Source organism: Corythoichthys intestinalis, chromosome 5 (genome assembly GCF_030265065.1).
Source record: "Corythoichthys intestinalis isolate RoL2023-P3 chromosome 5, ASM3026506v1, whole genome shotgun sequence".
In the NCBI taxonomy this organism is placed as follows: domain Eukaryota; kingdom Metazoa; phylum Chordata; class Actinopteri; order Syngnathiformes; family Syngnathidae; genus Corythoichthys; species Corythoichthys intestinalis.
This window is the reverse complement of record NC_080399.1, coordinates 54,035,764-54,053,230: the sequence shown is the minus strand read 5'-3', so window position 1 is coordinate 54,053,230 and position 17,467 is coordinate 54,035,764. Positions and strand designations below refer to the sequence as shown.

Genomic DNA, 17,467 nt, shown 5'->3' with positions numbered 1-17,467 from the left:
CCTGGTGTGTTCCTTGGTTTTCATAATGCTCTCTGCACTTTAAACAGAACCCTGAGACTATCACAGAGCAGGTGCATTTATACGGAGACTTGATTACACACAGGTGGATTCTATTTATCATCATCGGTCATTTAGGACAACACTGGATCATTCAGAGATCCTCACTGAACTTCTGGAGTGAGTTTGCTGCACTGAAAGTAAAGGGGCCGAATAATATTGCACGCCCCACTTTTCAGTTTTTTATTTGTTAAAAAAGTTTAAATTATCCAATAAATGTTTTTCCACTTCACGATTGTGTCCCACTTGTTGTTGATTCTTGACAAAAAAATTAAATTTCATATCTTTTATGTTTGAAGCCTGAAATGTGGCGAAAGGTTGCAAGATTCAAGGGGGCCGAATACTTTTGCAAGGCACTGTACCTGTGGCACATAACAGGTGGTGGCAATCACTAAATCACACTTGCAGCCAGTTAAAATGGATTAAAACAGACTCAACCTCTGTTTGTGGCCTTGTGTGTACCACATTGAGCATGGAGAAAAGAAAGAAGACAAAAGAACTGTCTGAGGACTTGAGAAGCAAAATTGTGAAGAAGCATGGGTTATCTCAAGGCTACAAGTCCATCTCCGAAGACCTGAATGTTCCTGTGTCTACCGTGCGCAGTGTCATCAATAAGTGTATAGCCCACGGCACTGTGGCTGACCTCCCTAGATGTGGACGGAAAAGAAAAATTGACAAGAGATTTCAACGAAAGATTGTGCAGATGGTGGATAAAGAACTTCGACTAACATCCAAACAAGTTCAAGCTGTTCTGCAGTTCGAGGGTACAACAGTGTCAACCCGTACTATCCGTCGGCATCTGAATGAAAAGGGACTCTATTGTATGATACCCAGGAAGACCCCACTTCTGACCGAGTGACATAAAAAAGCCAGGCTGGAGTTTGCCAAAACTTACCTGAGAACGCCAAAAACATTTTGAAAGAATGTTCTCTGGTCAGATGAGACAAAAGTAGAGTTTTTTTGGGAAAAGGCATCAAGATAGAGTCTACAGTGAAAAAAACAAGGCCTTCAAAAAAAGAACACGGGCCCCACAGTTAAACATGTCAAAGGTTCCCTGATGTTTTTGGGTTGCTTTTCTTGCCTCTGGCACTGGACTGCTTGACCGTGTGCATGGCATTATGAAGTCTGAAGACTACCAACAAATTTTGCAGCATAATGTAGGGCCCAGTGTGAGAAAGCTGGGTCTCCCACAGAGGTCATGGGTCTTCCAGCAGGACAATGACCGAAAACACACTTCAAAAAGCACTAGAAAATGGTTTGCGAGAAAGCACCAGAGACTTCTAAAGTGGCCAGTGATGAGTCCAGACCTGAATTCCATAGAACACCTGTGGAGAGATCTGAAAATGGCAGTTTGGAGAAGGCACCCTTCAAATCTCAGAGACCTAGAGCAGTTGGCTAAAAAACAATGGTCTAAAATTCCAGCAGAGCATTGTAAGAAACTCATTGATGGATCCCGGAAGTGGGTGCTCGCAGTTATTTTATCTAAAGGTTGTGCTACCAAGTATTAGGCTGAGGGTGCCAATACTTTTGTCTGGCCAATTTTGGGAGTTTTGTGTAAAATGATAATGATTCAATTTTTTTTTTCATTCTCTTTTGTGGTTTTTTCATTGCAAGCACAATAAATGAAGATATTACTACCAAAGCATTTGTTATTGCAATCATTTTCTGGGAGATATTGAGCATCATATGACAGAACTGCAGTGGTGCCAAATGCCAATACCTTTGGGCAGCAGTGTAACATGACCATATTATGAAGAAAAAAAAAATCACAAACACAAACGCGAGGGCTCATACTCCCATATCTTATGTAAGTAATTCTATGGGTAGATTTTGAGCAGTCAGCAGGTGTGTACACAGTGTGTCCAGCATTTCAGGAATGCTTACGGATCTTACCAAACCTGTTTTAACCCTTTCTATAAAAAATATGAACAGTATAAGGTTTTGTACGCATTAATGAATTGCATGTTTGAACGGTAGATAACTTAGTAAGGACAATCTATCAAAACGTGGTTTTAGAAAATTAATTTGACTTTAATGTATGTGTGGGCACACAAGTAATGCAAAAGAAGTTTATTGTAATCAATTGGTTCTGTTTTTTTATTCTAATCCAAGCATTTTTCCCCAATAGCTAAATAAATGAATGAAATGTTTATTGTCATCATCATCATCGGTATCATTGACAGTTGCAAAATGTAATATGATTAGGCCGAAGAAAGAAAGAACCGAAAAAAGACAAGGGCAGATGGGAGAAGCATATACTTATCAAGACCCGTCCCCTGGTTGCCTTGAGAGTTTGTATGCAGGGTGCACAAAAACTACTAAACCATTAAGAAAATATTGTATTGTATTTTTTAGACAACAAAGGACACTTGATTATAAGGCGCACCATGAATGAACAAGTTTTTTATTCATAAAATTGATTGCTAGGGCTAAACTAGTGTATCAACGTACTGCATTTGTTCTTTTCACATTGTAATTGTTGTTTTGTTTATTAATTGTTTTATTTAAGGGGTTTGATGAATGATGAATGTGTGTCTTGAGCACTTTACTGGAGCAGTATGATACATTTATGCTGTGATAAAATAAGTTTGAAATCATTAAGCACAACCAAAATTCATACATAAAGCGCACTGGATTATAAAGAGCACTTCCAATTCATTCATTTTTCCGAGCCGCTTATCCTCACAAGTTTCACAAGGGGTTGCTGGAGCCAATCCTGGCTAACTATGGGCAGTAGGCAATGCCAATTTGTTTTTTGTATTTTTAAGTGTGCCATAACATCCGAAAAATATGATACAGGGATTGGCTCCGGCACACCCTAATAACCCTAACAATGATAAAAATGGATGGAAGGATGGAGATTTTTTTCCTTTTCTTTCTAGGGTCATGACACTAATCAAGAAGTTCCGCCTTGGTTTCAATGATGTGACGGTGCTTCCTGACCTCTTTCAAAAACCACAGCCTGGAAAGTAAGCCTGTCACTATATTTACCAGAACTAAACTCTTAGATGGCTAAGACTATTTTTTGGGCAGAAAAAGAAAACACCTTCCTACATTAGAAAAAAATGACTTGGGAGATTAAAATGAAAATTTCATATACAATTGTTGTTGAAAGTCTACACACCCATTTTAAATTCCTGGTTTTTTTATATAAAAAGAAAACAAACCAAGATAAATCTATTCAAACCAGTAATGTGACCTGCAACTTCTTAGCATGTTTAATAGATTGACGGGATTGGGCTTTTTTCACACTCGGGACGGGAGAAAAATGCACAGGGAAGGTTGATCATATTTGGGCTACTTTTGACTATATTTGGCGGTTTTGGAAGGAACCGTTTTGATTAGTTTTAACAGTTAAACTCACATGAAACGGGCGTGTTGATTTTTTTTGTTTTGTTTTACAAATCCGTTGTGTATGTTATACACATTTTTACTGCATCAGTCCTTAATGTCACTGTTTCCAACAGTATTCATCAGTTTGAGAATATGGTGAGTTCCTTCAAAGTGGATACAAACCCCAAAAATGAGTCTGATTACGGCTCAGCAAGAGTACAAGATGAGCCCTGGTGGATCACTGACCAGGATCTGGACAGGAACAGAGCCAAGGTCTTGAGCACAAACACACACATTATAATTTCCTTGTCTGATGAGGACTTTTTTTTAAAAAATTCATTTATTTTTATTTTGGTCAGAGGTGGTTAATGTGGCCAAAAATTTTACTCAAGTGGGAGTATTGTTACTTCAAAACAGTATCATTCAAGTTAAAGTAGTCATCTCAAAAACATACTCAAGTACAGTACAAGTAAACAAGTATTCAGTTAAATAAATACTCAAATAATTAGTAACGGCTTACATTGTCAGATTTTTTTTTTTAACAATAGTATAAGGCAGCTGTGTTGTTAATGACAGCGTTAGAGTATAACTTTTTTTTTTCAGTAGTGAGTAATCTAATGAATTACTTTTCCCATCTTTAAAATGCTGTTACCAATAGTAAGCATGTGAAGGGGCGCGTTACTACAATTTAGTTGAATGAAGCACGAGTTGTCTGATTTTGTCATACATCAGCTTCCTGCCTGGATAGAGCAGAGCGGGAGGTGGAAGGAAGGGAGGGGATGGTGACGCCGTCACAAACCCGATGATGTTTAGCTAGGTGGGTGGATCATGCCCAACTTTACTGCACGCTCTGGCAATAACAACAAGACAAAATAATGGTGAGGGGCCAGGGAATTTTAAAGGTAGCATTGTCAAACTTGAATTATATTTATTATTTTTACTTTACGGAATATTTAAGGATAGTGTTCTGCTTATTGTGCTGGAGGCCTAACATATAGCTACAGACATTTGCACTGGTTAATGGTCAGTTTACATTAGTGTTTTCTTAACAGAGTAATATATTTGATTCAAATGAGTACCAAATGTTCTAAATTACTGCATATAGTGTTTTTATTGTTCAATCAGTTAATATAAACATCTTTGATGTGAAAGATGCTATAGAATGTAGAATGTAATAACGTGTCGAGCATGAAAAGTAACGTCAGTTAATTTGCTGTGTAACTACTCTTACAATGAGGTAACTGAGTTACTAACTCAGGCCTGTACTTTACCAAAAACACACCACAGATGAAATGTTGAACATTTTGTTTAATGTATAGAAACACACATACTGAGCCATCCCATGGCTGAACAACAAAATACAACAATATCGTACAAACCCATGAGTTTTGGAAAGTTTTTGCGCTATAAACAGGACAAGCTGAATTTATTTAATATCCATACATCACAGCAAACTGTTATCAAACACTTAACAAATCAACAATATATCATTTATTAACAGTTTAGTAATGATATATTGACTAGTTACAACTGATAGTTAGCATAAAGTATTACTGAGTACTACAGGCAAAACTCACAGTTAATATACACATCATTGTCTCCAGTTTTATTCTATTTTCGTTGCATTGCATTTTCATTTCCTTTGCTATAACAAGGTTCCAAATATGGAATTTAAAAAAAATCCAGTGCTCTTGGCCTTATTCACCAGAGCCTTGTGTACATTAATTATATCTGCTCCTGAAAATGCAGATAGGTGCAACTATGGAAACTATGGCCACTCTGCATCAGCTTAAAGATAATATGAAATACGACAGCAAGTGAATTTAAAATGAAAGCAGACCATATTTTGGACACAAACCCATCTTTAAAAAGTGGCAGAAAAGGCCTAATAATGAAATTATATCCTAACTAACTACCGTAATTTTTGCACTATTAGGGAAACGGGATTTGTTCATAGACAAGCCGCAGCGGACTATAAGTCGCAGCTGTCCTCAGTGTATTATGGGATGTTTACACCAAAAGATATTAACTGGTAACACTTTATTTGACAGCGGCATCATCAGACTGTCACAAGACCAAATGAACCACCATGAAGCTTTGAACCAATTAGCTTCACAGCTTCATTGCTTCAAGAGGCTTTATTTGTCAATCACTGCTCTTTTGGGGGAGACAGTCAACCTCTTCTGCCACCTGCTGTCAACACAGTTGTCGTCCAACATGCCTCCTAGCATGCACTGCAGCTCTACAGATGTAAATAACAATCAAAATTCATGTTTTGTGCTAATTATTTCTTCTGTTACGGTTCCAGTTGTTTCATTAATTGCTAGTTATGGCATTTGGTAACACCTTATTTGACAGTGGCGCCTTAAGACTGTCATTAGACAATCATAATAATGACATGACACTGTCATGAGCATTAATGAATGCAATTTATCTCACTTTTTGATGGATGTAAAAGATCCAAACTGGCCATAAATGGAGTTAGCAACATAATTTGCCGGATGACACTTAATGACATCTGTCATAAGCATTCAATAATTCCCAAGATAGTGTCATGTCATAATTATGACAAGACTTATGCTGGTCTAATGATGTCACTGTCAAATAAAATGTTACTAAATACTATAAAAAGCAATTAATGAAACAACTTGAACAGTAACTGAATAAATAATTAGCACAGAATATTAATTTTTATTGTTATTTACATCTGTAGCACTGCAATGCATGCTAGGAGGGATGTGTTGCCTATTAACTCAAATAAATCAACGAATAACTCGCACTGGACTATAAGCCACAGGATTCAAAATGAAGGAAAAAGCGTTACGATAGTCTTTCTGTCTCAGCTGCCTTGGCCCCGTCTTAAAAAAACAACCTCAAAACAAAAGATGATGTCACACCCAGAATGTGTACTAGCATGCTGCACTTAGGATTTCTATTCTCTTGTTACCGTGTTACCGTTCTGTCATTCTGTCAACATGTGCTAGATAGCGCAGTGCTAGAAAGATAGACAAGATCATCAATTGAAAAATGAGGGCATTCCCTGATACATTGTTATGGGTGGAATAATTATGTAATGGTGGAAGAATAACAGATTTCAGTGCAAAATCTGTTTTTTTTTCTACATGTCAAAATACATTAGTGCAGTCATTTTCATTTTTGGAGATGGTCAACTTTTAAGAGAATTTCATGAGACACACCTTGAATGGATGAATGCCTTAACTATTGAAAACTTTTTGAAAACATGTCCACATCTCTATGGGAAATAGTCTTTCCGTCAGATTCGTCTAAACGAGATTCTGCAGGATGTCTCCCATGAAGCCGGTCTGATTGTTATGTGAGTACTACAATAATATTTGTGCCTATCATATTTAAATAAATTTAGCACATTGTCATCATCATTAAACTAGCCTCATATCTATCTAGCACCATGCCAGTCGGAAGAAGAGGTGTGTGTCCAAGTATCCTGTACCTGGCATGGCTGGAATTCCTGTCACGTGACTTAAACCCTCCTGTCCTGTTGGTCAGAGGAAACCAAGAAAATGTTCTGACATTCTACTGCCAATGAGTTTTCCTCTTGAGTTTTGTGCATGGATAGAATTTTTTCCAATTTTAACAGATATAAAAAATGAAGTCTGACAAGTCTATTGAAATCCAAGTTATTAAATTAACTTCATGCTGTCATCAAAATCATACTTCATATTATAATAAATTCAATGATTAAAAGACAACCACGAACGGCACATTAGATCTTGATGACCAATAACTGTAGCATGTGTTGTACATATAGATTTCCATTTATTCACACATATGTTCATTTCATTTAGTGCACTCATTTTCATGTTTGTCTTGTTCACTAGATGGCTGTGACCTGCGAGTCTATTTATATAAAACCTGAGTGGGAGTTCTCAACTTCTCTCCTGTAACAAGGCCATCATTGCTGATAAGTAATTGTGGTCCTGGTACACTGCTGCGTAAGAAATTTCCATTTTGGTGTGAGTAGGGTTGCCAACTCCCTGAAAAATAAAATAAAGGACAACTCCTTGGTAGAGCTGGCCAGCCTGATAACTGTCACAATTATTTTTTTGTATGTGTAAAGTGATATTTATGAATAATTATAATAATTTTACTCAAACCTGAATCAACTAGGTACATATTTGAGTGATATACAGTGCCCTCCATAATTATTGGCACTAGTGTTGCACCGATACCATTTTTTGGGCCCGATACCTGGCTGTGCAGTATCGGCCGATACCGATACCATACCGATACCACCCTGTATATATATATATTTTTTTTTCTTTTTTCTTTTCCAAAGAGCTACATAATTGAATGTGAAATCATTGCTATCAAGGCTTTGTCAGGCTGTTGCTTACCTTTGCAAAATATGAAAAAGACTAGTACAAAGTGAATAGTCTACTAAACCTTAGTAGACAATAGTTGAACAAACCTTTGGCTCTCAAAGGCCAAAATAGTGATACATTTATGAAATTAATAAAACATGTATAATGCTAGCCCAACAGTAAGAAAGTAAAAATAAATTCATAATAATAAACTCAGAATGAACTGAATAAACCTTTTTAAACCTCTCAAAGGCCAAACAGTGCAACCTTCATGATATTATAGTCACATTCTGCTGCTGGTTAGATTGTGTCTTGTTGCTGGGCTGGTCATGGGGGCTTTCCTGACATCGCACTTGAATCCAATGCAGGCTCATCAGCGCAGCATTTAAGCACGGGTGATCTCAAAGGTATTTTGTCTTGCTGATCGCCATTTGACATCTCGCACTATAGTCTCGCTACATTTGCTTGTTACGCCCCTGCATTGGGTTTTTTTCTGTTAGTGTGCTGCTCTCGTTTGTAACCCTATACCCTGTGCAGGTATTTGAGTTTTTATTTTGGCTTTTTGGCTCGCTGCCTATCGTCTTAGTTAACCTTCGAGTTTGTAGTATTGAGCTCCGTCGACCTGCTGTCACGGACTCCTTTTGTTATTTCTTCTATCCCGCGATTGCGTGTTATTTTTTGTTTGCAATCATTAAACCCTTGTACATATCCCCCGCTTGTTGTCTGCTTCGAGTTCCAACCTTGTTTCCGCATTTGCGGACGCTAACAATTATAAGTAATAATAATTGACCACCGCATCCCGTCTTTCTATTAGCCTCCTTTTTTCGGGAGGGCGGAGTCCCTTATTTCTATTTCTGAAAGGTGGCAACCCTACTTTGGAAACAGTTCCCAAATTACTGCGGCATTTCTTTCAGTGAAACACAATAAAAGTAAAGTAAACGTAGTGAACTGACCAGAGATTGTTGCTCCCGTCCAGCGCCCTTCCTCTGGATACCACTCCTGCTCTTGCAGGCTCAAACTCGTTGTGTTCGTTCACATTTCGTCTTCAAATGTTTTATCAGGTTCGAGGTATTGAAATTGGCCAATTTTACTCCACATCTCGAAACTTTCAGGCCGCAAATCTTGCATGCAGTCATTGATTTTAATCGACGGGATTTCTATTTTGAAATACTTCCCGACCGCCGCTATTACTCCTGGTTTGTGTTTCCTCCATATGAAAAAGCGGCCTTGTCATTGGTTAGGAGTGGCTATTGGCCCGCTCTCAATGGTCTGGAGCAGGCCAATAGCGATAGCTGCTTGATGTTCACGTGTCATCACACAACACAGAGACAGAGTGTAGTGAGCGCCAGGAGGAAAAAAAACGGCTGCGGTCAAATGTTATAATATTGGACCGGTAAATGGTATCGGCGCCGTCTTTGTTGGTACTCGCCAATACCGATACCACCATTTCGGGCTGGATCGGCGCCCCCTACCGATACCAGTATCGGTATCGGTGCATCTTTAATTGGCACCCCTGAAAAAGATGTGTTTTTTAGCTTCTAATATATATTTTTTTAATTCAAATAATATGGGACCTTAATGGAAAAAAAAGAGAAAAATCCAACCTTCAACACAAGTGCATTCATTCAGTGGGGAAAAAAATCCCACATAAAGAAAAAATTATTTGACATCAAATAATGTGTGTCACAATTATTAGCACCCCTGATGCTAATACTTTGTACAATCCCATTTTGCCAACAAAACAAGGTCTGGGGACTGAGATGGCCATGGGAGGAGCTTGATTTTGTGTCTGGTGAACCATTTCTGTGTAGATTTGGCCATATGTTTAGGGTCAATGTCTTGCTGAAAGACCCAGTGACGACCCATCTTCAGTTTTTGGGCAGAGGGCAACAGATTTTGATTTAAAATGTCCTGGTATTTCAAAGCATTCATGATGCCTTGCACCCTAACAAGGTTCCCAGGGCGTTTGGAAGTGAAACAGCCCCACAGCATCACTGACCCACCCCCATACTTCACAGTGGGTATGAGGTGCTTTTCAGTATGCGCATCTTTCGTGGCACGCAAGACCCACTTAAAGTGTTTGTTGCCAAAAAGCTCAATCTTGGTCTCACACAAAAATACACACGGTCCCAGGCTTCAACTGGGACCGTGTGCTTTGGTCATATGATGAAAATTATTGGAAGCTAAAAAACACATCTTTTTCAGGGGTGCCAATAATTATGGAGGGCACTGTAAGCACACGGAAAAACAATAATTATCACAATTACAATAAAAAAAACCCAAACTAAAATATAATTAACATCTCTTCTGCTAAATTTAAAACTCTAATTTAACCCCTTATGGTGTGTGTGGGGCAGGGGTTGGCCTTTTTTTTAAAAAAAAAAATTAAATTTCTTAATACTATATTTCTTTAAAATGTAACCATGAACTCAGTTTTTTTGTTTTTTTCTTTTAAAGAATTTAGCTGTGTTCAAAGTCCCCTCAGCAATAACATTTCACAAATGATCACTCCAAATGTAATGTGGAAATACAAATGAATGTACAGTACATGTACAAATGAAATTGATGGCACGCAAAACTACAGTTAGTAAAAATAAAGCTCACAGAAAAGAACAAGAAAGCAAATTATTATTTTGAACATGCTTGTTACTGAAGCTTCACTCAAATCTCTTATCTCTCACACTTTTAATTTGTCTTCGAATATCATCTTAGCAAGTGACGGCACCTCGACCAATGAGATGAGTAGGATTTCACCCTTGTCATTGTTCCGTCAGCTCATTGGTCAAAAAGCAGGAGAAGCGGGGGAATGTGTTTCCCTGCTTATTCATGTAAAGCACCATACAAATATTAGTTCGTTCTACAAATAACTTTATTTTCGAGTTTCATGACAATACAGGACATATCACATCACTTAAAAGCTAAATACATGGTGTATTTGTTTCTGAATACGGGCCGATTCCGTTTTTCAAGGGATGGTTGGCAACCCTAAGTGTGAGCCACATGGGTACCCTCACAGGGTGAACTTGTGGGCTGGCATCAGCCTTCCTATTCGCATATGCATTATAAAAAGTGCATGATTGTAGGGGGCGGTACCGAATCTTCTCTAAGGCATTATGTTGCACTCGAGCACCGAGGCCCAGGCCAGCCTGCTTTAAATTGTTCATTTATGACTAAATGCATTTAGCTTAGGCGCTTATCGCTTTCTTTTTGCTCCTGAATTGTGTGTCGCCATCTTCTGTTCTTTTAAGAGAATTAAAAAAAAAACCTGTATAATCTCCAGCTATCTTTGCCTTGATCCCCCCCCCCCTTTGATATATACAGTAGTGTGTATCATTTGCTAACATGTTTAATCATGATTAGTGTCAATGACTGTATTTGTATGCATAGCAGTTGTCCAATTTTTTATGTTACCTAAATAAATATCTAGCTATACAAGTATCACCATAGAGATCATTATCAGACTCAAGATTTAAAAAATGAGTAGTAATCCAATTTATTTTGAGTACTACACACGGTTTCTTACTTACATTGACTTTTTCAATGGATTTTTGTGGTACAGGCAGTTAGGTAGCTACTAACGCTATAGAAGTATCAATAATAATGCATTGCTCAGCTGCGCATATTCTTACATCATGGAGTAGGAGCAATTCATGACTCATTCAGTCGCTGCAAAAAAGGGAAAAACCTCTAGAAAACTGAAATGGTAATAAAATATTCTGATACATGTCCACATTTCACTACTACAGGATTCGTTCTCATTCTTTGCACATTTTCAGCAATTATCTTCAAACTTTTCCAATGTATTTGAGAAACAAACCTCGAAAATGACCTTAATCTTTAACCTGACGTTAACCTAAAATCTTATTAATCTTAAGCACCTGATTTTTCTTTTTTTTTTTCTTTGTTTCAGGGCTGATCAATTAATTGTGGACTTATTCTTGCCTGTAGGTTTCGAGTTTGCCAGTAGAAGGCATGCGAGCTCTTCAGGTATGCTAAACGATGGCTCTGGAATGATGATATTTTTAGGGAGCCGAGTGATCATAGTTCTTTTGGAATATATTTAATATTATTAATTAAAGTCAAACGGTCTAGACATGGAGACATTTACGCTTATAAATTTGAGGCATTTTGTGTTTTTAGTGCCTCAAATATTAATCGTGATTGAACAAATGATGTACAGACCCATTTCAACAAATTTGAATACCAATTTTATTCAAAAAGTCAAACTTCCATTGTAGATTCAGTACCCACAATTTAATCAATTTTAAGTATTAGTATTAGGCTTCCAGTTCATAAAACCCACACAAACAGGATTTCAAAAAATATTGTAAATAAATCACAATTTACTTCTCAGATTAATCAAATCAATCGAAGTATTGTACTTTCAAAACGATACATTAGTAATACTTGACTGGAAATCCTTTTGCCCTAATAACCGCATCGATGCGCTATGGATATGAGGCAATCATCCTATGGCATTATGGAAGCCCAAAACTGCTTGATGTCAGCTCTTCTTTGTTTTTGGGCGTGGTGTCCCTCAATTTTCCTCTTAATAACAACTAATAAATTCTTAATGGGATTGAGGTCTGGGGAGTTGGCCAGGCAGTCAAGCACAGCGATGGCATGGGCCTCAAACCAAGTTTTGGTGCTTCTGGTCATATAGGCAGTGGACAGGTCCTGTTGGAAGATAAAATCTGCATCACCATAGAGATATCCAGCAGAGGGATTTATGAACTCCTCTAGTCTGAAATATTCTGCTAGTCGTGCGGTGACAAGAGTTTACCAACACCTTCATTGGACATTACACGCCAAATCATGACTGTGGATTTCATACTGGACAAGCAGCGCAAATCAATCGAAGTATTGTACTTTCAAAACGATACATTAGTAATACTTGACTGGAAATCCTTTTGCCCTAATAACCGCATCGATGCGCTATGGATATGAGGCAATCATCCTATGGCATTATGGAAGCCCAAAACTGCTTGATGTCAGCTCTTCTTTGTTTTTGGGCGTGGTGTCCCTCAATTTTCCTCTTAATAACAACTAATAAATTCTTAATGGGATTGAGGTCTGGGGAGTTGGCCAGGCAGTCAAGCACAGCGATGGCATGGGCCTCAAACCAAGTTTTGGTGCTTCTGGTCATATAGGCAGTGGACAGGTCCTGTTGGAAGATAAAATCTGCATCACCATAGAGATATCCAGCAGAGGGATTTATGAACTCCTCTAGTCTGAAATATTCTGCTAGTCGTGCGGTGACAAGAGTTTACCAACACCTTCATTGGACATTACACGCCAAATCATGACTGTGGATTTCATACTGGACAAGCAGCGCAGGCCCTGTTCCTCAACTGCCTTCCTCCAAACCCTCTGACCTTGATTCCAGAATGAAGGCATTCTTTACTTTCATTTGAAATGACGACCTTTAGACACCTGGCAAACAGTTCAGTCCTTCTACTTCTTGGCCCAGTTGAGACGCTTCCTACAATGGCTCAGGCTCAGCAGCGGCTCGACCCGGAGAACCCGACTTAAGTAGCCCATCTCCCAGAAGACCTGAATTTTTCGATTTTTGAAACTCTGACTCATTCCACTCTCTCTGTATCCCTGCCAGATTCTTGAATAATGTCTGTTTGATAATCCGCTGAAGCCCACGCTCATCTGTTTTGGTGGCGCACCTTCTCCTCCCATATTTTGCGCTTCCAGTACTTTCCATTGACATGCGTGGACAAAGCCCTCTGTAAACAATCAGCCTCCTTGGCTACAACTTTTGTTTTGCTTACCCATCCTATCGAAGGTACCAATGATGTTCTTCTGGCCAGTTGTCAAGTCTGCAGTCTTCCCCATCGTGAACCGAACTGAGACATTTCAACCAAACTGTTGGGCCCCTTAACATGGTGACGTTGCGACACCAAAATGCAACGACTGTGTTGTGGAGTGGCTTCGCCTTTACATGATGATGGTGAAAACGGGATGGGCGAAGATGCAATATTTTGATTCCGGCCTCCCAATCGGAACATTTCGATTGCGGGGATTGCTCCGCAACCATATGAATGGAACACTCTCCAATGATGTCAGTACTCGCAACATGCAGCTACTAAACATTCCAAACAGCAAACATGGCGGAACGTTGGCTTTAATTTACTTTTTTAACAATATTGTTTATTTCAATATGTTAAATGTTCGCAATTTTGTGCCTTTTGGAGCAAAACAAGAAAACGCGGGGACGCCATTCCTTCGAGTGGGCCGGTATTGTGTTGTTATGTGTAGCTTTCATACATGACCCATGACGTCATACGTGACATGGGAAGTAAATGTAGATTGATAGACGGTACGAAGTAAAAGTTTGAGCATCAACCCACGCTGACCGCGTGCGTCTTTTCTTTAATGCACTACACAGCATAACAGGTATGTTCTCTTCCGAGCTGAGGAGGCTGTTGTCAAGGAAATGCATCATTGGCTGTCGCCTTGTAAAACTGCACTGCCCTTAACTGAACTTAATAAAGCCTGGGGAAACCTATACAAGTGTTTTGAGTTTAGTTAGTAGATGACACTGTTAAAAAAAAATACACTGCAAAATCTGGCAGATTTCTTTACACTGTATTCTAGTTTTTCAAAATCTTGTTTTCATCGGTATTAAGAGCTGGAAGCCCAAAATATGTTAAATTAAGCAAATAAATATTTGAACTAGTCGGCCTTGAATATACACTACCATTCAAAAGTTCGACAATTTTGTGGCTTCCTTCAAAAGTCACACTTTTATTTTTCAAATGAGTTGCAAAATGAACAGAAAATATAGTCAAGACATTGACAAGGTTAGAAACAAGAATTTTTATTTGAAATAATAATTTTCTCCTTAAAACTTTGCTTTTATCAAAGAATGCTTCCTTTGCAACAATTACAGCTTTGCAGATTTATGGCATCCTAGCTGTTAATTTGTTTAGGTAATCTGGAGAAACTTCACACATCCAGAAGCACCTCCCACAAGTTGGATGGCTTGATAGGCACTTCTTGTGTACCATACGGTCAAGCTGCTCCCTCAACAGCTCAATGGGTTTGAGATCTGTTGACAGTTTTGGCCGCTCCATTACAACAGAATACAGAATTTGACTCCAATTAAGCGTTGTCCACAGGGTATGGCACGGCGTTGCAAAATGGAGTGATAGCGTTTCTTATTTAAAACCATGTACAAATGTCCCATTTTACCAGCACCAGTCACCCCAGACATTACCTTCACCATGGTTGACAGATGACATCAGGCACTCTTCCAGCATCTTTTCAGTTGTTCTGCCTCTCACAGATGTTCTTTTTCTTTTATATCCAAAGTCCACACACCTCCAACTATGATTTGTCTGTCCATAACACTTTTTTCCAATCTTCCTCTAATGTCTGTTTTTTTTTTTTTTTTTGCCCATAGTAATCATTTACTTTTATTAGCCTGTCTCAGATGTTTTTTTTTTTTTTTTTTTTTGCTAAGCTGCCCTGAAAGCCAGCATCCCGGAGTCATCTCTTCACTGTCGACATTGAAACTGGTCTTTTACGGGTACTATTTAATGAAGCTAATAGATGAGGACCTGCGAGGCATCTATTTCTCAAACTAGAGACTCTTGTGTACTTGTCTTCTTGTTCGGTTGTGCAGCGGGGCCTCCTGCTTCTTTTTCTACTCTGGTTAGATATTGTTTGTGCTGCTCTCTAAAGGAAGTGGTACACAGCCATATAGGAAATCTTCAATTTCTTGGCAATTTCTCATATGGAATAGCCTTCATTTCTAAGAACAGATTGTCAAGTCTCACGTGAAAGTTTTTTGGCCATTTTGTGAGTTTAATCAAACGCACAAAGCCGATGCTCCAGATACCCAACTAGCTCAAAGGAAGATCAGTTTTGTAGCTTCTCTAACCGCCTAAACCAGACATGTCCAAAGTGCGGCCCGGGGGCCAATTTCATCCGGCCCCCAGCCTCTGTCATAAGATCAATAACGTCTGGCCCGCACACAGACTTAATAAATTGATCAGCAGTACTGCTACCAGCATATGAAGTAGCTTACACACTAAATGCTGCTCCTCATTTACCCACTAAAAGGCAGCAGCACTCTAAGCAACATTACCCCGCGTGGTCCTTGACTTCCAATTTTCTAAAATGGCAACAATCAAAAAAAAAAAGTTGACTGCGACGGCTGACTGAAGGATAGGTGGAAATTGGACTATTTTTTCAATAAAATACGCAACAACTGTGTCTGCCTCATTTGCAAAGAGACAGTCGGTTTTTAAAGAATTCAATGTGAGGCGATATTACCAAACAAGAAACGCTGACATGTACGACAAGAATACGGGGAAGATACGCAGCGAAAAATTGAATCAACTTTTGAAGCTAGTTTAATTTCACAGCAGCAGTATTTCGCAAGAGTCCGAGAGTCGAAAGAGAAAGCCAGTTGCGAGATTGTTGAAATTATTAATAAAAAATATATATAATAAAGCAAATGTGACACACAGAACGGCTTGCTAAAATTTGCTTAAATATTTTGTTCTGCGTAAAGGACGTCATTTTTACCACACCAAATCTGGCCCCCTTTGCAAAAAGGACACCCCTGACCTAAACTGTTTTGAGCTGTGCCAACATAATTGCACAAGGTTTTCTAATCATCTATTATCCTTCTAAGGCAACCAGCAAGCACAATGTACCATTAGAACACTGGAGTGATGTTTGCTGTAAATGGGCCTCTTTACAAAACGACGTAGATATTGCATTAAAACCAGACGTTTCCAGCTAGAATACTCATTTACCACATTAATAATGTATTGAGTGTTTTTCTGATTAGTTTAATGTTATTTCCATTGACAAAAATTGTGCTTTTCTTTCAAAAAGGAGCAAATTTCTAAATAACCCCAAACTTTTGAATGGTAGTGTCAGAGGTTGCGCTGGACTTTTTCGTTGTCTGTCATTTTGACTGACAGGGTCATAAAAATCCGGTCATAATCTATTTTTACCCGTCACCTAAATTTTTAAAATGATGATAATGACATTGTGGTGACCCTTTGTTTGGCATAATTCACCTTCCGTACTTGTGTGTCCATTTGACCGAGCGCATTAGCGGCTACGACACAGTCACGTGACAGAGGCACTTAAGAGCCGCGCGCGTTCTGGCTTGAATAGAGAGTTCATAGAGAGCAGCAGAGCTACAGCGGCTGGACACAGCAATTCGAGCTAACAAGACTCTTAACATTGCATACCGCTTCAACATATTCAATAGTATTTAGTTTTCATTCATTTTAAATTAATATTCTGTCCGAACAAGCTTAACAGAGAATCCACACCGTGCCATCACACATCAAGCAGATGAATATGGAACTTTTTCTCCGCAGTGACAAAAACAGCTGACTGTGGCCCCAGTAGGTAGGTAGCCTACCATATGTAGCATATGGAACAATGAAATTAACAGTTCACCTGCTGTGGCCTGAACGTAGTTTCACACCTTCCTCCTGGTGCGCATGGACTTGAATTGCGTGCCCGCTTGTGCAGTCCCTGTTTTTTCACCTCTTTTATCAACACCATCGTCGTTTTGGGGCTTTTTGAAGAAACTTCGGACACTCAGTTGCCTTGACATTTTTCAGAGTAAGGCCAACGACGTCATGCATCAAGAGAGACAATAGCTAATCAATATGCTCACTCGCCACCCTGTGGTCTGGGGTGTGAATTGCAACCTGTCAAAATGATGGATGGACTTCAGTTTTTTCCGTCACCGT

At 38.8% G+C, this 17,467-nt stretch overlaps 1 protein-coding gene across 2 annotated transcripts in view; it reads left to right on the top strand.

Annotated features, from left to right (window-relative positions):
• Nucleotides 1-6,955, top strand: part of slc12a3 (solute carrier family 12 member 3) — a 40,897-nt gene extending 33,942 nt beyond the window's left edge. For both annotated transcript variants that reach the window (XM_057836342.1, XM_057836343.1), the window contains exons 23-26: nt 2,940-3,026; nt 3,525-3,663; nt 6,657-6,724; nt 6,814-6,955. In XM_057836342.1, coding sequence (XP_057692325.1) covers nt 2,940-3,026; nt 3,525-3,663; nt 6,657-6,724; nt 6,814-6,955 — 436 coding nt within the window. The remainder of the gene's footprint in view (nt 1-2,939; nt 3,027-3,524; nt 3,664-6,656; nt 6,725-6,813) is intronic.
• Nucleotides 6,956-17,467: the final 10,512 nt, after the last annotated feature.